A 23,077-nucleotide genomic window follows, 5' to 3' on the forward strand; every position below is an offset into this window, starting at 1 on the left:
GTCAGTTCCCATTCAGTCTCTCCATGGTCCAGGCACAACCTTAATCAAGAAAAGAATGCCCTAAAACAGGAGGGATATAGGATAATATTGAGTGACCCTATATTTTGATTTTATTGGGGACAAATGCAAAGATCCTAATGTCAGTTGGAAAAGAGCTTCCTAGTTCAGAGATAATGCTGAGCTCAAGGCTATGGATGAACTGTCAAGAGGGAAAGAAGGTTGGAGAGTGAGATAATTTTAGAGGAAAGATAACAAACTTTGCTAAGTTGATTTGGCTACATATTGCTTTACAGTCATACTATTATTATTATTATTTTAAATAGAAACAAGGTATCACTGTGTTACCCAGGCTGGTCTCAAACTCCTAGTCTCAAGCTATCCTTCTGCTTAGGCCTCCCGAAGTGCTGAGATTACAGGCATAAGCTGTTGTGCCCAGCCTATGGTCATTTTTAATAGCTGGAAGGAAAGTGGGCAGGGGAAGATATAGAAGGAGGGGGTAGCTTACTTGCACAGAGCCCACCAGTGATCTTACAGGTTTTAATGACAAAAAAAGCATGAAGGATATTTAAAGCCCTAGTTTGAGAAACCATGCTTAACCAGTCATGTGGCACTCACATTCTTTCTTTATCTGTGTAACATTATCTTATTGAATATAAGTGTTACAAAACAGGTTAATGGCACTGAAAAACCATCTGGAATAGGAAAGAAGAGGTTGATCACAAGGCAGGACAAGCTGTGTGGCTCCCAGCCTCACCACTGACTCACTCTGACCTTAGTCAAGGGAGAGTGAATCTTCACTCCTCTTTTTTCCATCTGCCAGCATGTTTGGTCTTTGCACCTGGTGTTCCGTATAGTACACTATGCTTCTTTGTGTTAAATTGAGATGTAATCCACATACCATACAATGCAGTATTATAATGGGTACAATTCAGTAGTGATTAGTATATTCACAGGGTTACATAGCAAACAATCACCATTATCTAACCCCAGAACATTTTCATCACCCCAAAGAGAAACATGGTACCCATTAGCCATCACTCTCCATTGCTGTCTTCCCTCAGGCCCAGATAACTACTAATCTACTTTGAGTCCCTATGGATTTGCCTATTCCAGATCTTTCATATAAATGAATCATACAATATATGGCCTTTTGTTTCTGGTTTCTTTTCACAAAGCATGTTGTTTTTAAGGTCCACCCATGCTGTAGCATGTATCATTCCTTTGCAAGGCTGAGTGATATTCCATTGTATGGAGACTTCACTATGTCAGTTCATCTATTCATCACTTAGTGGACATTTGGGTTGTTTCCACTTTATTTTGGCTTTTATGACTAATGCTTCTATGGACATGCATGTACTAGTTTTTGTGTGGACATGTTTTTAATTCTAGGGTGCATCCCTAGCAGTAGAATTGCTAGATCATATGGCATCTCTTATATTTAACTTTCTGAGGAACTGTCAAACTGTTTTCCACAGTGGCTGTACCATTTTACTCTTCCACCAGCAATGTATGAGGGTTCCAATTTCTCCATGTCTTTGTCAACACTGTCATTGTCTCTCTTCTCACTACAGCCATCCTAGTGAGTGTAAAGTAGTATCTCACTGTGGTTTTTGATGGACATTTCCCTAATGAGTTAAGACATTGAGCATTTTTTATGTGCATATGGGCCATTTATATATCTTACATGAAGAAATGTTTTTTTAAAATCCTCTCCCCATTTAAAACATTGAGTTGTCTTTTTATTGAATTATAAGAATTCTGTGTATCTTCTGGATACTCTGTATATTAGATCTAATCAGATAATTTGCCAATATTTTCTCTCATCCAGTGACTTCTGTGACTTTCATGAAAGTATTCTTTGGTGTACAAAAGTTTTTAATTTTGATAAAATCTATTTTTCCTTTGGTTGTTTGTACTTTTGGTGTCATTTTTGTGTATAAAATGTTTTATTCTTCTTTAAAAGGGTTCAGGGTTTGATTTTAAATCAGGCTGCATACCTTTCATCAGTCTGGCATTCCTTTCACCATGTCAGGCTGGCTTCAGCTAGTAATACTTCATTAAATTGAAAAGAAAAAATTGTTTTAAAAGAAAAAAAAAATCCAGTTTGGAGAAGAAGAAACTGTTGCCTAAGTTAAGGTCATGAGATTTACTCCCATGTTTTCTTCGAAGAGTCTTATCATTTTTGCTCTTATATTTAAGTATTTGACATACTTTGCATTAATTTTTATAATGGTATGAGGTACAGGAGGTCCACCTTCATTATTTTGCATATAGATGTCCAGTTGTTCCAGCACCATTAAAAAAAAAAAAACAACATTATTTCCACATTGAATCGTTTTAGCACCCCTGTCAAAAACCAATTTGCCATAAATATGAGGGTTTATTTCTGGGTTGTCAGTTCTATTCTATTGATTTATCTGTCTGTCCACATTCTGATATCATACTATGACTGCTGTAGATTTGATTTGGTTTTTGAAATTGGGACATTTGAGTCATCCCACTTTGTTATTTTTTAAGATTATTTTTGCTATTTTGGGTGCCTCAAATTGCCATATAATTTTAGAATTAGCTTGTCACTTTCTGGAAAGAAGCTAGCTGGGATTTTGATAAGAATTGTGCTGACAATAGCAAAGACATGGAAAATGCCCATCAGTGGTAGACTGGATAAAGACAATGTGGTACATATATACCGTGGAATACCATGGAGCCATTAAAAAAAAAAAAAAAAAAGGAGATCATGTCCTTTGCAGCAACGTAGATGCAGCTAGAGGCCATTATCCTAAGCAAACTATCACAGGAACAGAAAACCAAATACCGCATGTTCTCACTTATAAGTGGAAGCTAAACATTCAGTACGTGTGGACAAAGAAAAGAACAACAGACACCGGGGCCTACTAGAGGGTGAAGGGTGGGAGGAGGGTGAGGATCAAAACTACCTATTGTGTACTATGCTTATTACCTGGGTGACAAAATAATCTGTATACCAAACCCCCAGCATACAATTTACCTATATGACAAACCTGCACATGTACCCCTAAACCTAAAATAAAAGTTAAAAACTAGATGGAGGCTGGATGCAGTGGTTCACACCTGTAATCCCAGCACTTTGGGAAGCCAAAGTGGGTGGATTACATGAGGTCAGGTGTTCGAGACCAGCCTGACCAACACGGTGAAACCCCATCTCTACTAAAAATACAAAAATTAGCCAGGCATGGTGGCAGCGCTTGTAATCCCAGCTACTTGGGGGACTGAGGCAGGAGCATCGCTTGAACCTGGGAGGTGGAGATTGCAGTGAGCCTAGGTCACACCATTGCACTCAATCCTGGGCGACAGAATGAGACTCCAACGGAGATGGGGTTTCACCACGTTGGTCAGGCTGGTCTTGAACTCCTGACCTCAGATGATCTGCCCTTCTCGGCCTCCCAAAGTGCTGGGATTACAGGTGTGAGCCACCACACCCATCCAATAAATGGGAACTTTAACTCAAAAAAAAAATTGTGGTAAAAGAATTGGTGTTAATTCTTCTTTAAATATTTGGTAGATTCACCAGTGAAGCTGTCTGGTCTTCAGCTTTTCTTTGAGGGAAGTTTTCTGATTACTACCTCAATCTCTTTACTTGACATAGGTCTATTCAGATTTTCTGTTTTTTTCTCAAGTCAGTTTCAGTAGTTTGTATCTTTCTGGTAATGTGTCTATTTCATCCAGGTTATCTAATTATTAGCATATATTTTATATAATCCTTTTATTCATATTATAATCCTTTTTATGTCTGTAAGAACAGTAGTAGTGTCCCCTCTTTCATTCCTAATTTTAATAATTTGGTCTTCTCTATTTTTTTCTTGGTCAGTCTAGCTAAAGGTTTGTCAGTTTTGTTGATATTTTCAAAGAACCAACCTTTAACGATGTTGATTTTCTCTGTTGTTTTTCTATTCCTGATTTCATTTATTTCTCCTCTAATATTTATTATTTCCTTGCTTTGGGTTCAGTTTGCTGAGAGCTTTTTTTATTTTTTTTCCTAGTTACCTCCAGTGGAAGTTTAGGTGCTTGACTTGAGATTTTTGAAATATCTGTGGGCTGAGTGCAGTGGCTCATGCCTGTAATCCTAGCACTTTGGGAGGCTGCATTAGGAGGATTGCTTGAGCCCAGGAGTTCAAGGCCAGCCTGGGCAACATACTGAGACCTCATCCCTACAAAAAAATTTAAAAATTAGCTGAATGTGGTGGCACACACCTATAGTCACAGTTACTCAGGTGGCTAAGGCAGGACAATCACTTGAGCCTGGGAGGTCGAGGCTGCAGTGAGCCATGATTGTGCCACTGCACTCCAGCCTGAGAAACAGTGAAACTCTGTCTCAAAAAATGAAAACTTAAAAAACAAAATATCTGTGGCCAGTTGCAGTGGTGTGTACCAATAATCCTAGTACTTTGGGAGGCCAAGGAAGGAGGATTGCTTGAGGCCGGGAGTTGGAGACAAGCCTGGGCAACATAGTGAGATCCCAGCTCTAAAAAGCTTTTTACAATTAGTTGAGTAGAGTGGTGCACACCTGTGGTCTCAGCTACATCTTAATTATATAACATTGTAGTTCAAACTAATACCAACTTTGTTTTGATAGTACACAAAAACTTTGCTTCTCTAAAGCTCCACTCTCACCCCCTCCTTTATACTGTTATTGTCACACATTACATCTTTATACATTTTATGTTCATCACCTAGATTTATAATTATTGCATTATGCAATTATCTTTTTCTTTCCTTTTTTTTTGAGACAGAGTCTCCCTCTGTTGCCCAGGCTGGAGTGCAGTGGCACAGTCACTGCAACCTCCACCTCCCAGGTTCAAGTGATTCTAGTGCCTTAGCCTCCTGAGTAGTTGGGACTGCAGGCACACAACACCATGCCCAGCTAGTTTTTGTATTTTTAGTAGAGGCAGCATTTCACCATGCTGGCCAGGCTGGTCTTAAACTCCTGACTTCAACTGATCCTCAAGCCTCAGCTTCCCAAAGTGCTGGGATTACAGGCCTGAGCCACTGTGCCCAGCCAGTGCTTTTTATTTCTTTGTGCAGATTCACGTTAGTATTTCTCATAGGGCAGGTCTTCTAGCAACAAAGTCTCTCAGTTTTTATTTATCTAGAACATCTTAATTTCTCTTCATTTTCAAAGGTAGTTTTGCCAAGTATAGAATTCTTGGTTGATAGTTTCTTCAGCACTTCGAATATGCCATTTCATTGCCTTTTGTCCTCCACTGTTGTGTGTGGTTGTTTTGTTTTTAGACAGGGTCTTGCTCTGCTACGCAGGCTGGAGTGCAGTGGTGCAGCCACTTACCTCACTGAAGCCTCCACCTCCCAGGCTCAAGCATTCCTCTCATCTCAGCCACTTGGGTAGCTGGGACTACAGGCATGCACCACCATGCCCAGCTATTTTTAATTTTTTTGTAGAGATGGGGTTTCACTACATTGTGAGTGCTGGTTTCTAATTCCTGGCTTCAAGCAATTCTTGAGCCTCAAGCCTCCCAAAGTGCTGGGGTTACAGGTGTGAGCAACGGTGCTCAGCGCCTCCATTGTTTTTGGTGAGAAATCAGCTATTATCTTATTGAGGATCCCTTGTATATGATAAGTTGCTTTTCTCTTGCTGCTTTCAAGATATTTCTGTCTTTGGCTTCTGTCAGTTTGATTTAATATGTTTAGATGTGGATACCTGAGTTTTTCCTACGTGTAGTTCCTTGAGCTTCTTGAATATGCAGATTGTTCTTCATCATGTTTGGGAAGTTTGGGGCCATTATTTCTTCAAATATTCTATTTTTTTTCTTTTTTTCTTCTTCTGGGACTCTCATTATATGTATGTTAGTAAGCTTCATGCTGTGTTCCACAAACAGGTCTCTGAGATTCTATTCACTTTCATTCATTCTTTTTTATTTCCATTTTTTTCCATATATTTACTTTTTATTGAATTTGTTAATGTTACAGAGTTCTTGCACTGCCAAACCATGCCTGAGAATTCAGACAAATGGTACAATGGACAGCCTCATCCACCCATCATACAGTATATTAAAACTTGATTCATGTACATTTTGATATTTTCACAATCTTTTAAAAAGTTATAACAAAGAGTTGGAATTTAAATCTTCTGAGGGTACAGTATGCTTTTACATAACACCTCCACTTAGTCATCTCTGTTCATTCTTCAGTAACATAACCCCCAACAAAATTTTTCTGGGAAAAAATACATACTTTCAGGGAAAAAAGACAGTTCAGCAATGAAGAGACCATTTTTTAAGGTTTTTGGTTCCCAAATAAAGTCTTCAGTTTACCAAGAATCCCATTTCTGATTTAATCATTCAACCTCCCCTTGGCTGGCTCAGCTACTCACTCAAATACATTAGAAGACAGGCATCCTGCCTGCCACCTCAAATGCCAACATTATTGCCCAGACGTGGGTGGCAGGTCCCATCAGGGGATACTGTAACCTCCCTCGGAGTCCAATTCCTGCACAGACACTTTCATCAAGGCTAAACTCCTATCCGAAAATGCTCCCACATCAAAATAGTTTTACTCACCCACTTGCTTCACTCTTGCCAGTAGCAAGTCTGCAACTCATGCATTTGGCAAAGGGATTTATTATAGAGAAACCCAGACTCTGCATCAAGTAGTCAGATTACCACTTTCAGATATTTCTATTGCAAGATACAAAACTAGGAAACTGCCAGACTATCTCATTAGATGGACACTCTTCTGTTTAATTCTGGGTAGCTTCCTCCGGTCCCTTTAAAGGACCAAAAACTATGATTAATAGGTATTTTAAGCTGTAATTATTAAAAACAGAAGTGCTACATCACCTGTCTTTCGCCCTGACTCTCCAAATGAACATAAAGAGACACCAAAAGGTTGAAAACAGAGCTAGCTGGGACAATCACTGCACCTATGTACAGCCAATACCTTGCAAATTTGGGCACAAGTATATAGGAATTCTTATCAAAGATCACGCATAATCCACGACACTTAAATGGGTTTTAGCTGAGGTTTTGCTTATGTTGCTCTGAATTTGTTAAGGACAGATCAGTGAACCCCTTAGCCTCAGCAGAAAGCATACTCTTCCCACTGCAGTTTACTATACAATTTAGACCTGATTAGACGAGGCATTAGCAGCACCTGAAGTTGAGCCTCCAGCATCCACTACCCTTTACATCAAAGGCTATTTGGTTCCACCACCTGCGGGATTGGCATTCCTATGAGACATTTGACAATCCTAATGTATACTTCAGGTTACTTAACCAAGCAATATGCTCTGTCAAAGAACTATTTCAAGTCAAAGCAAAAAAGGCCTTAATGTAGAACAAAAACAAAACAAAAAAGCACTATCCAAATAAAAATATTACCAAAAAACCCCACAAGATTATTCTCTCCCTTACCCCTTCCCCCACTTGGTGGACCCAAGTTTGGTTGAATTTATTTTGTGGTTTCTTCAGAACACAACTAAAATTTAAACTACAAATCACAGCCCTACACAGATGATCTGAACACACAAGTTGTTTTCAGCGGTGTGTTCCAGGAAGTCTAATATAGCCACAGCCTACTACAGAGAGTATTCCTTAAGGGTAGGGCACAGGACAGGTTAATTAAGGTCACTTAAATCTTCATCTTTTACAGCAGATCAGAACACAGATGGCTGACTTTTTATGCAGGATTTCTGATAAGAATCCAGTAGAGCTGGTTTGAAGGTTCACATCGACACTTAATGGTTGTAAGCTTCTTATCCAGAAGTTGTGATCCACACGAAGTCCACAATGAGTGCAGCAAATCTGAGGTAGTCAACCCTTATGAAGGCTCAGTATCCGAACATAAAAAAGATTTTGAAATGACCACTGGCTGCAGGTTTTGGTTTTTTGTATTTGCAGAGTAAATATGAAAGAACACTGTTGAAACTAGTTCACACATTTATGTAACAATGAAAATTCCCGTAAATCCAATATGCATAGAGCAGTCTTGACACTTTAACTTCCATAGTGCCATAGGGCCGGTCATGAAACTCAGTGGTCTGTAACGGTGTCTGTAGATCCAGCAGAGATCAGATGATGAATGGCTGTTGGTGGTGGTTAGCTGTAGTTTAGTTACCTCAGAAGGGTTAGCAAAGCCCATTCCTTAATTCTATTGTGAGTGGCTGCTTTTCTGATTTTCAAGCACAGCATACTGGTTGTCTAGCTGAAGTTTAAGGGCCTGGTTTTTTGAAACCTCATCCCTACCTCTATTTTTGTGTCTTACTACTTCAAAGCTCTTCTCCATTTCTTTATCCTTCCAGCTTTCTACATGCTTGGCAGTTGACTGCAGGGATGGAAACTGTGTATCGCTGTAGATTTCTGATGGCCCTTGTGGTGTTTTCCTTGTTGTGGTTAACCTGGCCTCAGGAGGCCTATATACACCACTAGTCATTGCCGGTTCTGGGGTTTCTGTAACAATTACTGGAGCAGGAGGTGCTTGTACCGGAGCTGTTTTGTTCCAGTGACCTGAAGATTTTTCCATACCACCACCACCACCTCTACCTTCTTCCCAGTTATCACCTGGATCTTGTCTCTTTTCATTATCGTCTTCCTTTTCACTTATTTGCATTGCCTGAACCCTGAGGCCGCTGTAATCAACCTCTTTTTGCTCCAATTCTTTCCATTCATCTTCCTCCTTCGTCACAGCCTTGGTGGCGGCCCCTGGGCCCGCAGCCCGCACACTCGCGGTCCCACCGTCGCCCGGTCGGGTCCCCGTGCCCGGCTCCGCTGCTCCCGCCAGGCGCTGCCCGCTGCGCCCGCAGCACTCGCCGCCCGGTTGCTCCGCTCCTTCTTATTCTTCTTCCCCCTCTTTTTTTTTTTTTTTTTTTTTTTTGAGACGGAGTTTCGCTCTTGTTCCCCAGGCTGGAGTGCAATGGCGCGATCTCGGCTCATCGCAACCTCCGCCTCCTGGGTTCAGGCAATTCTCCTGCCTCAGCCTCCTGAGTAGCTGGGATTACAGGCACGCGCCACCATGCCCAGCTAATTTTTTGTATTTTTAGTAGAGACGGGGTTTCACCATGTTGACCAGGATGGTCTCTATCTCTTGACCTCGTGATCCACCCGCCTCGGCCTCCCTAAGTGCTGGGATTACAGGCGTGAGCCACCGCGCCCGGCCTCTTCTTCCCCCTCTTAGCAAAGACGTTGTCCAGGCTCCTCTCCTCCGTCTCGGCCATGGCCTTGGCTTCCTCGACCCGGATGGGTGGGGCCGGCAGCGGGCGCGGTCCGTGGGACTCCGAGCTCGGGGTCGAGGCCGGCTCTGCCCCCCAGGGTCGCCGAAGCGTGCGCAGCGCGGCGGGATGCTCCCCCTGCGTGCTGGCGAGCGGTGGTACGGTCCGCCCAGAGGCTCGCGCGCCGCCGCTGTCTCCCGAGGCTGCCAGGGCTGCGGCTGCGGCTGCTGCCACAGCGGCGGAGCAGGATCTCGCTCTCCTACAACCAGAGGGGAAAAGGCACGCAAGGGCCAGAGGCTCTGGCGAGAGTGCTCGGCTAGCGGTGGCGCGTGCTGGCCATTCTTTTTTATTTCTTTTCCTCAGACCTGATAATCTCAATTGACCTTCAAGTTCCCAATTATTTCTTCTGCCAACTCTAATCTACCATTGAGAACCTCTAGTGATTTTTCTATTTAAGTTACCATACTTTTCAACTCTAGAATTTCTATTTGGCTCGTTTTTGTGGTTTCTATCTCATTACTGATATCCTGTATTTGATGGGACATTGCTTTCATACTTTCATTTAGTTCTCTATAGAACTGAATGGTTTCTCTTATCTCTTTGAACATATTTTAAATAGCTGAATTACATCTTTGTCTAGTAGGCCAGGGATGGTGGTTCGTACCTATAATCCCAGCACTTTGGGAGGCTGAGGCTGAGGCCAGGAGTTCAATACCAGCTTGGGCAACTTGGCAAGACCCCACCTCTACCAAAAAAAAAAAAAAAAAAATCTGTCTAGTAATTCTAACGTCTGGGCTTTCTCAGGGAAAATTTCTCTTTCTTTCTTTTTTTTCTCCCTGTATATGGGCCATACTTTGTTTCCTTGCATCTTTCATAAATTTTTGTTGAAAATTGAACATTTTAAATAATATAATGTAACAATTCTGAAAATTAGATCCATGCTCCCAGGATTTGGTGTTACTGCTGCTTGTTAGAGTAGTTGCTATTTATTATTTAGTGCCTTTTTTTTTTTAACTTATTCTGTAAAGTCTTACATTATTTGTCATGTGTGCCCACTGAAGTCTTTCCTTGGTTAGCTTACTGATCAGCTAATGATTAAATGGAGATTTACTTAAATTCTTGGAACCGATAAGTCTCTCCTAGTTTTTGCCAAGACCTCTGTGTACATGTTGGGGCATACCTTCAGCACTCAGCCAGACAGTTTACAGCTATACTTTAGCTTTCATTTCTTGCTAGTGCAGAACCTCAAGATCAGCCGGGTGTGAGAGTTTCTGGACTTAGCAGGTCTTTCCTGACCATGCTTACAGCCTGCCCTATGCATGTGCTTGACATTCCAGATTCCCAGGAATATGTCTTGTGGTATTCTGGTATTCTAGTTTCCCAAGGATATATCGAAGTGTTTCAGAATTCCTGTGGACATCTTATTCCTCAGCATTTCCTATTAAGCTTTTTGATTAGGACTTCCCCCCCCAACTATTATCCATTGCCTCATACAGTTGCCATGTTAAAACACTTGTCTGAAATTGTTTTCCAAAAACACTCTCTGTGGAGAGGCTTTGCACTAGACAGTTTTCATTCTGGTCAAATAAAGACAAACCTTTCAAATGAGGTCTTCCAGGGAACCACCAGACAGATGACATAATGACAGTTCACTAAGAATAAGGCTTTGAAGGAGCTCCAGCTCCATTCTGCTTGCACTGGTTGGGGATGTGGGCTATATTTCAAGGCAACTACTGAGCTAGAGAGTGAAGAATGGTCTAAGGCAAGTTAACACAAATCTCACTGTTCTTACAGAAATTATTCTTGAATAAATGCTCCTTGAGTTACTGCAAGACTTTGGTTACATTTCTAGAGTTCTGAAAAAGTTCATTCTGGTCCATTTTTTTTTGGCCATTTTTTTTCCAAGCCAAACTGTATCCAGCTTTATTAAAGATACTTTCCATAAACAATCATGGTATTTCAGGCAGGACATGGGCAGACAATCATTAACAGTATACAATAATTTTCAAACTCTCTTCTTTGATGGACCACCAAAAATCAGAAAGCCACTATAAAACCCAATGAAGTCTTCATCTGATGCTCTAAACAGGGAAAGTTTAGAGTGAGGATTGACATTTCACATTTAGCATGTTGTTTAACAACTTTTCACAAGCCGACCCTGCCTTTCAGGAAGTGAGATGAAAATGGCAGAATTTATCTGAAGATCCACAATCTAGAAATGGAACCACTGCTCTTTTGACAGGTGCCATCTGCGTGGCATCACTGGCAAGTCCAGATTGCCTGACACACTGGTAACCAATGACTGGGGGTCAGGTCCCAACAGATGTCTGGGCTTAAGGGAGTTAAGTCTATGCTGAAAGACAGAAAGGGAGAAGAGGACATAAAAATGAATTTGTTTTTCTATACCACAAGGCTTTTGTGTGCCAAGGGGGTCCATGTGTACCAAAGTCAGGGAATCCCTCCTCCTGGGAGCCAAGAGGAAGTCTCTCAAAACTAGAAGGGAAAGGTGTTTTCCCCACATCAATCCAGCTTTGGAGACATTCTGTTAATGACATATGCCCCTTCCCCCAAAACAACAATGAAGTGTTCTGTGTGCTAACAACATAGCTTTAAAAAAGAAAAGTAAAACAAGATTCTGCATTTTTATAAAACTTGATAAAAAATAGGGTTTCAAACTGTACAGTCAACAGAAGTACACAGTTATCAAAAATGCACACACTTCACTTGGCATCTCCAGCACCTTTGGCTTTCTGTGCCTGGTCTGTTTTGGCATCTCCATTTTCTGCAAGGTTATTCCCTTCCTTGCCAGCATCAGCTTTTTACTTTTTCCCTTTGGGTACCTTCTTTCCCTTGTTTGCGGGGGCCTCTGGCTTTGGAGGAGCAGGTTTAGCAGACAACCTCGCGGATCTTCTCTGTGGTTCGTCATTCACCTTGGCTTTATCTCCTTTAGCATCCCCTTCAGCCTTTCTCTCAGGTATCGTGGTGACTGCGGTGGGATGTAGGCTCTGGGCGTGGGATGCAGCGGCACATGGGCTTTGGTTGGTCCAGGGGTGTAAGGTCTGTTCTCGCCGAGTGTAAGGTGAAGAAACTGAGGCCAGCACGAAAATAATCCAATGCAAGGGAATTTATTCAGGCTCCCGGGTGAGGTTCTGCGGTCCAACAGGAGGGGCCGGAGAAGTCGCACAGACTCCCCTCAGGCATGGGGTTTTATGGGGAGTGAAGGCATTTGATTGGCTGTGCCCAAGGTGAGTGAGACAAAATGGTGGGGAGTGGGGCCCAGATGGAACAAAATGGTTGGGAGTGGGGCCCAGATAGGACAAAATGGTAAGCAGGAAGACAAAATGGCAGGCACGGAGTGGGGCCTGGATAGGACAAAATGGTAGGTAGGGAGTGGGGCCTGGATGGGACAAAATGCTATCAGGTAGGTCCTGATGGGGCTTTTTTCCCCAGGTTCCCGGCGGGGCAGGGGGAGGTGTGTCCGAGCTCCCGGCAAGGGAAGGAGGCGTGTCTGAGCTCCTGGCGAGGGTAGGGGGTTGTGTCCGAGGTCCCCGCAAGGGAGGGGGGTGTGTCTGAGGTCTCGGCAACGCAACCAGCCTTACGGGGGGTTGTTCTCACCTCTTCTTCTTCACACTGCTCCTTTATGGCCATATTTTTGGTTGTTGTTACTTTTACGAAGGGATGAATTTTTGAGTGTCTTTATTCCACCATTTTCACTGATGTCACCTACAACACGGTTTAAAGTTTCTAAAGTCTCACCGGCCACATGTCCGTAGTCCCAGATACCTGAGAGGCAAAAGAAGAAGGATCCCTTGAGTCCAGGAATTCTGGGCTATAGTGTGCTATGCCAATTGGGCGTCCATACTAAGTTCAGCATCAGTATGGTGACCTCATGGGAACAGGAGACCACCAGGTTGCCAAGAAGGGATGTCCCAGCCCAGTTCAGAAATGGAGCAGGTCAGAACTTCCATGCTGATCAGTAGTGGGATCGGGCTTGTGAATAGCCACTTCTCGCCAGCCTGGGCAACATAGTGAGTGAGAACGTGTTTCTTTAAAAAAAAAGTCTCAATGACTGTAGACTAATTAAATTTTTAATCATGGGAAATGATTAGGGAAAAGAAATATAATTCTCTCTCTTTTTTTTTTCTTTTTGCTCTATCACCCAGGCTGGACTACAGTGTATCAATCTTGGCTCACTGCAACCTCTGCCTCCAGGGTTCAAGCAATTCTCCTGCCTCAGCCTCCTGAATAGCTGGGACTACAGGCATGCGCCACCACACCCTGCTAGTGAGAAACTGTAATTCTCATAGAGGCCTTCCCAGAGTAGATGAAGATTTAAAGGCATTTCTGTATTTAGTCTTCTCAAAATTAAGGCTGGGCCCAGTGGCTCACACCAGCACTTTGGGAGGCCAAGGCAGGCAGATCACCTGATATCAGGAGTTCAAGACCAACCTGACCAACATGATGAAACTCCCATCTCTACTAAAAATACAAAAATTAGCCAGGTGTGGTGGTATGTACCCATAGTCCCAGCTACTTGGGAGACAGAGGAAGGAGGATTACCTGAGCTTGGGAGGTAGAGGTTGTAGTGAGCCAAGATCACACCACTCCAGCCTGGGCAACAGAGCAAGACCCTGTTGGAAAGAGGAGAGGGAGAGGGAGAGGGGAATAGGAGAGGGAGATTGAGGGGAGGGAGGGAGGAAGGGAAAGAGGGGAGGGTAGGGAAGGGAAGGGAGGGAGGAAGGGGAGAGAAAAGAAAGAGAGAGCGAAGGGAAAGAAAGAAAAGAGAGAAAGGAAAGAAAGAAAAGAGAGAGAAAGAGAAGAAAGGGGGAGGGAAGGAAAGAAGAAGGGAAGGAGGGAAAGGAAAGAAAAGAAAAAGAGGGAGGGAGGGAGAGAAGGAAGGAAAGAAAGAAAGAAAAGAAAGGAAAGAAAAGAAAAAGAGGGGAGGAAGGAAGGAAAGGAAAGGAGGGAGGGAGAGAGCAAGGGAGGGGAGGGAAGGAGGGAAGGAAGAATGGAAAGAAAAGGAGGGAGGGAAATGAAAGGAAAGAAAGAAAGAAAAGGGAAGGAAGGAGGGAAGGAAGAAAGGAAAAGAAGGAGGGAGGGAAATGAGGAAAAGAGGAAGTAAAAAAGGAGGGGAGAGAGCAAAGAAAGAAGGGAGGGAGGAAAGGATGGAAGGAAGAAAGGGAAAGGAGGAAAGGAAATGAAGGAAAGAAGAAACAAAGAAAGAAGGAAAGAAGGAACAAAGAAAGAAAGAAGGAAAGAAAGAAATAGAAAAGGAGGAGTGGGAAGGAGGGAAGGAAGAAAGGGAAAGAAGAAGGGAGGGGAATGAAGGGAAGAAACAAAGAGAGAAAGAAAAAGGGAGGGAGGGAAGGAAGAAAGGGAAAGAAGGAGGGCGGGTGGAAAATGAAGAAAGAAGAAAGAAAGAAAGAATTAAAAAACCCATAAGGTTAAAGTAAACCCTTTTTCTTCATACAGATTAAACACAGTTCAAATTACAGCTTTGCTTCTTAATAGCTTGGTGACCTAGGACAAATTATGTAACCTCTCTGTTCCTCAGTTTCCTCATTTATAAAATAGGGCAATAATAATATCTACCACATAAGGTTGTTGTGAGGATTAAATGTGAAGTGCCAATCACAAATACCTGGCAGCCCAATAGATACTCGCTGTAATAATTATTATTTTTATAATTTCTGCAAAAGTATGGTGATGATTCTCTCGGGTTAACCTGAAGGCAGATTTTCTTTTATTTCTTCCTGTTTCTTTTCTTTTTTTCATTCACTTTAAAGAATTAAAAAGAAAATAGATTCCAGCATTTTGAATAAAAATTTGCATCAAAATGAATTTATTCTTTTTATTGACATATAAACAAAATGTCATTTGTTTATTCAATAAACATTTATTAAATGCCTAGTAAATTTCAGACATTATGCCCAGCACAGGGATCGCAATGACAATAAGATGTGGTGTCTTCCCTTAAGGAGCTGATAGTCCAGGAGACTGACAGGTAGACAGGTGATTACATGCAATGTAGCAAAGGCTGTGATGTGATACAAGAATAAAAGTGGGAGTATGTGATAGGAGTATGGTTTTGACCAGTTTCTTCTCTTAGATCTATCCTTTTTTCTTTGGCTATAAAGCAAAAGAATTGGTCCTATTTTTTTTTTTCTTAACTGTGCAAATTAAACCATAAATTTTAACTTTATAAAGATAAGACAAGTGGCCAGGCGCAGTGGCACACACCTGTAATCCTAACACTTGGGAAGGCTGAGGTGTGTGGATTACCTGAGGTCAGGAGTTCGAGACCAGCCTGGTCCATATGGTGAAACCCTGTCTCTACTAAAAATACAAAAATTAGCTGGGCATGGTGGCGGGCACCTGTAATCCCAGCTACTCAGGTGGCTGAGGCAGGAGGCAGGAGGATTACTTGAACGTGGGAGGCAGAGGTTGCAATGGGCTGAGATCCAACCATTGCACTCCAGCCGGGGTGACAGAGCAAGACTCCATCTCAAAAAAAAAAAAAAAAAAAGACAAGCAACTTGAATTATGGAGGACACTAGAAACAGTGTTTCCTACAGAGTCAGGGCTTCCTACTAGCATAGTCACTTCTGGGGTTTTTGACCTGAAAAGTTCTGTGGCATATTTTTTTTTTGTTTCCCACTTCTTGTTTTTTCTATTTTTCCCCTCTTTCTCTCCTCTGCTTTATCTTTTAGAGACCTAGGTAGTTCCCAGAGGAATAGTGCTTTATGGAGTCTAATGGTGATTTATTGGGTAAAAACAGAAAATGATTTTTTTTACCTACACGTTCCATACCAAAAAATGAATATAAGCATTTCATGCAGTTTCACACATTGAAAATGCAGGTAATTTTAATTCCTTGCTCTTTTCAGAATTCTCAATCGCAATCCTCTGACAACTGTTGAAGATCCATATTTGTTTAAATTGCCAGCATTAAAATATCTGTAAGTATTAACAGTACTCACATGAGTCATGAAATGATTTATGCTCTTTTTAAGTTTTTCATCAATGATTAAGTATTTTGCATTTAGGCTAAAAAGTCATAATTTAAATTTCACTGGGTTACTGAAAAAAAGTTATTGGCAAAGAAAAGGATTAAGAAAGGATGTATAATGGTCAAGACAGCCAGCAGGGGAAGAGGACAGTGTTGAAGAACCCATATAGATTTGGAACATGCAGACACATGGAGGAATATTACTTAACTAAGAAAGGAAGGAGGAATAGGTGTTCATTATTCTAAAAAGGAAGAAAGGAGTAAATAATCAAGATGAGTGAATCCAATATGAAAATGAGAAGTAAGATAATGGTAAAAAAACAAAAAATACACAGCTAACTACAATCACCATGTCAAGTAAGAAGAAAAATAAATAAAATAAATAAATAAATAAATAAAAAGTAAGTACAAGTTCTACTCTTGAATATCATTAATTTGATGATGCAAATCAACTTAAATTTCTTTAATAAGAGCTCTCTGGAATTCTGCAGCAAATAAACTCTTGAGTTGGCTTGTTTTATAGAAAAGCCAAAATTGAAGTAATCACATGTCCTTGAAATATCTTTTTTAAGTATAGAATTTTTGTATTGGCGTTTATATCACAAATGTTTTGATTTTCCTCTTCAGAGACATGGGAAGAACACAAGTCCCACTTACAACAGTTAAGAACATCCTCATGATGACTCTTGAATTGGAAAAACTGTAAGTTATTTTTTTCTTAGATTTATTTTCACTTAATTGGTTCTTTAGGTTTGTTTTAGTATTTTCTTAAGTCAGGTTTACTGAGATACAATTTTCATATAACAAAATTACTCTTTTTAAGTGTACAGTTTGATGAGTTTTGACAAATGTATATTGACATAACCACCACCACATTCCCAATATAAAGCATTTCTGTCACCTCAAAAAGGCCCCTCGTGTCCCTTTGTAGTCAGTCCCCTCCTCCCACCATCAGCCCCTGTTAGCTACTAATCTGATTTCTGTTCCTACAGTTTTGCCTTTTCCAGAATGTCTTATAAATGAAATCATGTAGCATGTAGCCTCTTGTATCTGGCTTCTTTTACTTAGCATAATTTTTCTTTGAGACAGAGTTTCACTCTGTCATCCAGGCTGCAGTGCAGCCACATGACCTCAGCTCACTGCAACCTCCACCTCCCAGGTTCAAGCAATTCTCCTGCCTCAGCCTCCCGAGTAGCTGGCTGAGATTACAGGCATGTGCCACCATGCCTGGCTAATTTTTCATATTTTAGTAGAGATGAGGTTTCACCATGTTGGCCAGGCTGGTTTCAAACTCCTGACCTCAAGTGATCCACCCACCTTGGCCTTCCAAACTGCTGGGATTACAGGCATGAGGCACTGTGCCTGGCCTCACTTAGCACAGTTTTTTTTTAGATTACGCTACCATCCATGTTGTTGCACCTATCAGAACAGCTGGCCCTCCATATCTGCAGGTTCCTCATCCATGGATTCAACTAATCAAGGATGGAGAGTATTTGGAAAAAGTAAAATATATGAAATAATAAAAACAGTAGAAAATTTAAAATACGGTATAATTATTTACATACCATTTATACTGTCTTAGGTATTTAAAGTATATCCAAGGCTATATACAAATACTATGTTATTTCATGTAAAAGACTTCAGCCTCTGTGGACTTTGGTATCTGCAGGGGGTCCTGGAGCCAATCCCCTGCAGACACTGAGGGACAACTGTTCACTCCTTTTCATTGCTCAGTAGTATTCCAGTTGTGTGGATGTATCCATTTGTTTATCCATTCATCAGTGTATGGACATTTGGGTTGTTTTCAATTTTTTGGCAATTATGAATAAAACTGCTAAAAACACTCACATACAGGTCTTTGTGTGTGAACCTATGTTTTCATTTCTTTTGGGTAAATACCTAGGAGTTGGATTGTTCACATGCTAAGTGCATATTTAACTTTTTAAGAAACTGCTTAACTGTTTCCTAGAGTGTCTGTGCCATTTTACATTTCCACCAGTGTTGTGTGAGTGTTGCAGTTGTTCCATAACTTTAGCAGATTCTTTTTTTTTTTCTTTGACACAGTCTTGCTCTATCCCCAGGCTAGAGTGCAGTGGCACTATCTCGGCTCACTGCAACCTCCACCTCCTGAGTTCAAACAATTCTCCTGCCTTGTCAGCCCCCTAAATGGCTGTAGGCACCTGCCACCACACCCAGCTAATTTTTATATTTTTAGTAGAGATGGGGTTTTACTATATTGGCCAGGCTGGTCTTGAACTTCTGACTTCAAGTGATACACCCGCCTTGGCCTCCCAAAGTGCTGGGAGGTATGAGCCACTGTGCCCAGCCCAGCCGATTCTTTTTTTTTTTTTTTAATTTTTTAATTGCCAAAGCAGGAATGCAGCTGCACGATCTCAGCTCACTGCAATGTCTGCCTCCCAGGTTCAAAGGATTCTCCTCCCTCAGCCTCCTGAGTAACTGGGATTACAGGCACCCACCACCACACCCAGCTAATATTTGTATTTTTAGTGGAGACAGGGTTCCAGCTTGTTGGCCAGGCTGGTCTGAAATTCCTGGCCTCACCTGATCAACCCACCTTGTCCTCCCAAAGTGCTGGGATGACATGCGTGAGCCACCACACCTGGCCCGGCCCAGCAGATTCTTATATTTCAGTTTTTAAAGAAATGTTTGGGGCCGGGCGCAGTGGCTCACGCCTGTCATCCCAGCACTTTGGGAGGCCGAGGCGGGTGGATCATGAGGTCAAGAGATTGAGACCATCCTGGCCAACATGGTGAAACCCCGTCTCTACTAAAAATACAAAAAAATTAGCTGGGTGTGGTGGCGGGCACCTGTAGTCCCAGCTACTAGGGAGGCTGAGGCAGGAGAATTGCTTGAACTCGGGAGGCGGAGGTTGCAGTGAGTTGAGGTCGCGCCACTGCACTCCAGCCTGGTGCCTGGTGACGAAGTGAGACTGTCTCAAAAAAAAAAAAAAAAAGAAATGTTTGCCTTTCTACTGCTAGATGTGTAGTGGAATCTCATTGTGGTTTTAGTTTGCATTTCTTTAATAGGTAGTGATGTTGAATGTCTGTTCATGTGCAAATATCTTCTTTACTAAATTGTTCAAATCTGTTCCCATATTTTAATTGAATATTAATCTTTTTATTAATAAGGTTTTTCCCCTGTAATCACAAGAGAGATTATTTATTATTGAGTTTTAAGAGTGCTTTATAGACTCTAGATACAAGTCCTTTCAGGGACCAGGTGCAGTGGCTCACACCTATAATCCCAGCACATTGGGAGGCTGAGGCAGGAGGATTGCTTGAGGCCAGGTGTTTGAGATCACCTGGGCAATATGGTGAAACCTCGTCTCTACCAAAAATACAAAAACAATCCAGGTATGGTGGTGCATACCTGTGGTCCCAGCACTTTGGGATTGCTTGAGCCTGGGAGGTTGAGGCTGCAGTGAGCCATGATCACCACTGCACACCAGCCTGGATCACAGAGTGAGATGCTATATCAAGAATTAAATAAGTAAATAAATTTAAAAAAAAAAAGGCTTTTAGATATGTGTTTAGTAAGTATCTTCTCTCAGATTGTGGTTTGTCTTTTCATTCTGTTAAAAGTGTTTTCTGGCTGGGCACAGTGACTTACTCCTGTAATCCCAGCACTTTGGGAGGCCAAGGTGGGTGGATCACCTGAGGTCAGGAGTTTGAGACCAGCCTGGCCAATGTGGCAAAATCCCATCTCTACTAAAAATACACAAATTAGTGGTGGCAGACACCTGTAATCCCAGCTACTCAGGAGACTGAGGCACGAGAAATGCTTGAACCTGGGAGGTGGAGGTTGCAGTGAGCCAAGATTGCACCACTGCACTCCAGCCTGGGCAACAGAGTGAGACTCTGTCTCAAAATAAAAAATAAACAATAAAAATAAAAGTGTTTTCTGAAGAGCAGAAGTTTTTCATTTTTGTAAGCTTTAAGTTAGCAATTTTTTCTTATATGGCTTGTGCTTTTTTGTTTCTTATTTAAGAAATCTTTAAGAACCTGTTGTCTAATCCAAAGTCAAAAAGATTTTCTTTTATGTCTTCTCCCAGAAATTGTGTAGTTACATTTAGGTCCATGATCCATTTTGAGTTAATTTGCATATATGGTGTGAGGTATCTATTTTTTTTTTTCAATTTTATTTTTTATTTTTAGTAGAAACGAGGTCTCACTATGTTGCCCAAGCTGGTCTCAAACTCCTGGCCTCAAGTGATCCTCCTGCCTCACCCTCTTAGAATGCTGGGATTACAGGCATGAGGCACTGTGCCTGGCCTTCTTTGCAGTTAAAATTATATATACATATATACATATACATATACATAGACACACACACACACACACACACACACACACACATCAGCTAGATGTGGTGGCATACACCTGTAAGTCCCAGCTACTAGGAAAGCTGAGGCAGAAGGATCATGTGAACCCAGAAGGTGGAGGTTGCAGTGAGCCAAGATGGCACCACTGCACTCCAGCCTGGGTGACAGAGCATGACCCTATATATATCTTCAGGGCCTTATTTTGAGTTTGTTACACAACTTAGTGCAACTTAAATTGTGCCACCCGCCCCCCAACACACAATATGGCAAGCTAAATAGAAACTCAGATATGCTAAGGCTAGTTGAGGGCATTATACAAGATTAGCATGGAATGGGCCCTTCATTTAGCACTCTGCTGCATTCATTTTTGTCAGGTCACTTTCTTGTCTTCAGCACTTTGTCAAATCTGTTTTATTGCTCTAGCTTCATTTTCCTCGGCCTCCTGCAGCATCTTCCATGTCAGCTAGATACCTTCCTCTCTGGATGAAGTCCTCTTCATCAACCAGCTTTCTCATTTAGTTCTCTAACATAGTGAGGTTCTGTCTGCTTTTTTCTTTACCATTAGTGGATAGGAAAAATGCTCCTATTCTCTGTAACAATTTGTCATCAAGACCCAAATGACATTGAACTCACTGCCCTATTGGAGTTCATTATTGGAAGTCTTCAGGAGTTTACACATTTATATACAAAGAAAGAAGGCCAGCCCATTTGAGTCTTGGCTCATGTGTAATGATCTTTAATGCGTATTGGAAAATTACTATTCTCAAGTAAGGATAATCTATACCTCAGGTCATTTACAGTCTCAAAGATTTGTCAGTATACTTTAAAACAGTTCTGGGAACAGTTAAGGAGACTAAAGAATCATGAAAACTAAATGCAATGTCTGATGTTTGATTGGATTCTGAATTTTTTTAAGCCATGATATGATTGGGACAATTGTGAAAATTTGTATATGGACTACATAGTAGGCAATGACAATATTAAGTTTCATTGGGTGATAATAGTATTCTGGTTATGGAGGAGAATCCCTTGGTTCTTAGGGACTGCACACTGAATTATTTAGTGGTGAAGGCTCATATCTGCAACTAACTCTCAAATGGTTTGTCCAGAAAAATGTGTAGACATACATACATGGAAAGCAAATGTGGCAAAGTATTAGCAACTGTTGGGGTTAGGTGGGGAATTAAAAAAAAAAAAAAAAAAAGCAAGAAAAAAAGCAACTGTTGATTCCAGATGGAAGTTATACAGGTGTTCATTATACCATTTGAAAATGTTTCCCAGCCATCCTAAGGCTTAAAGGAAAAACCGAAAATGTTTAAAATAAGAAGTTAAAGGCACGAAAATAATAACAAAATCTTTGGGTTCATGCCTGTAATTCCAGCACTTTGGGAGGCCAAGGAGAGAGGGTTGCTTGAGCTTAGGAGTTCAAGACCAGCCTGGGCAACATGGTGAAACCCCATCTCTACAAAAAATACAAAAATTAGCTGGGCATGGTGGCACACACCTGTAGTTCTAGCTACTTAGAAGGCTCAGGTGGGACGATCACTTGAGCCCAGGAGGCAGAGGCTGCAGTGAGCTGAGATTGCACCACTGCACTCAACCTGTGTAACAGAGCGAAACCCTGCCTCAGAACAAACAAAAAAAACACCTTTGTGTCAGAGTTAAGGTTGCTATATAAGTAAAATGCTGGGTTATGGTTCTGGGTCCATTTTTTCTATGTGAAGATCAAAGGCTTCCACTCAAAGGAACACTACTAGTCACTAGTGGTTATTTCTCTATAGGTTTGAAAGCTGTGTCAGGCCAACTTACTGGATGCAGTTTTAATATAAAACTCTATACGTTTGCTTATACCCATTATTGGAGATAGAAAAAAAAAAAAAAAAAACTCTATACGTTGTACTCCCAATTCATAGACTTCATATATCCATGAAACACTCTTCTGTTTTCACAGTTTTAATGAGGTCCTGATAAAGTCATCCTTTTGAAGGACCCAGAAAAGGTCCCCACAGCCTTTGCAACATAATAATTATAGTAGTTAATATTTATTGAGCACTCACTATGTGCCAGGCATTTTTCAGGTATTGATTCATTTAATCCTCAAAACTCATTAGAGGTAGGTACTATTATAATGACAAGGCCAAGGAACAGAGATTAAGCAGTTTGCCCAAATTCACATTATTAGTGGAGCTGGGATTTAAGCCTAGTCTGGCTGTGGAATCTGTATTCTTAATGACCATGCTATACTGCTTAAGATTAACCTTGAGATTTACTCCAGATAACAGAGGCTGTTTTTATCTCTCTAAAACTGCCTCCAATGAGCCATAACAATAATCAGTTATCTTGGTATCTCTTTTGCCCAATTTATATTTTGAAAAAAACTCAAACATACCATAAAGATGAAAGAATAGTACAGAATCCAATCAAAGGCACTGCATGTCATGTCTTCGTTTCCTTTAATATAAAACATTCCTCTACTTTTTCTTTATCTTTCATGATACTGGCATTTTTTAAGAGTCAAAGATAGCTGTCT

At 41.3% G+C, this 23,077-nt stretch overlaps 1 protein-coding gene and 2 pseudogenes across 1 annotated transcript in view; 1 reads left to right on the forward strand and 2 right to left on the reverse strand.

Annotated features, from left to right (window-relative positions):
• Positions 1-23,077, forward strand: part of LOC105711315 (leucine-rich repeat-containing protein 37A3-like) — a 53,357-nt gene that overhangs the window by 20,497 nt on the left and 9,783 nt on the right. Inside the window, 2 exon segments of the mRNA XM_064369190.1 lie at positions 16,084-16,155; positions 16,833-16,907. Of these exon segments, the coding sequence (XP_064225260.1) occupies positions 16,084-16,155; positions 16,833-16,907 (147 nt within the window).
• On the reverse strand, positions 5,673-9,202 carry LOC105711332 (protein CDV3 homolog; annotated as a pseudogene).
• LOC110568888 (non-histone chromosomal protein HMG-17-like) lies at positions 11,769-12,961 on the reverse strand (annotated as a pseudogene).

Source organism: Aotus nancymaae, unplaced genomic scaffold (assembly GCF_030222135.1).
Source record: "Aotus nancymaae isolate 86718 unplaced genomic scaffold, 86718_ANA_hifiasm-v0.15.2.pri h1tg000089l, whole genome shotgun sequence".
NCBI lineage: Eukaryota > Metazoa > Chordata > Mammalia > Primates > Aotidae > Aotus > Aotus nancymaae.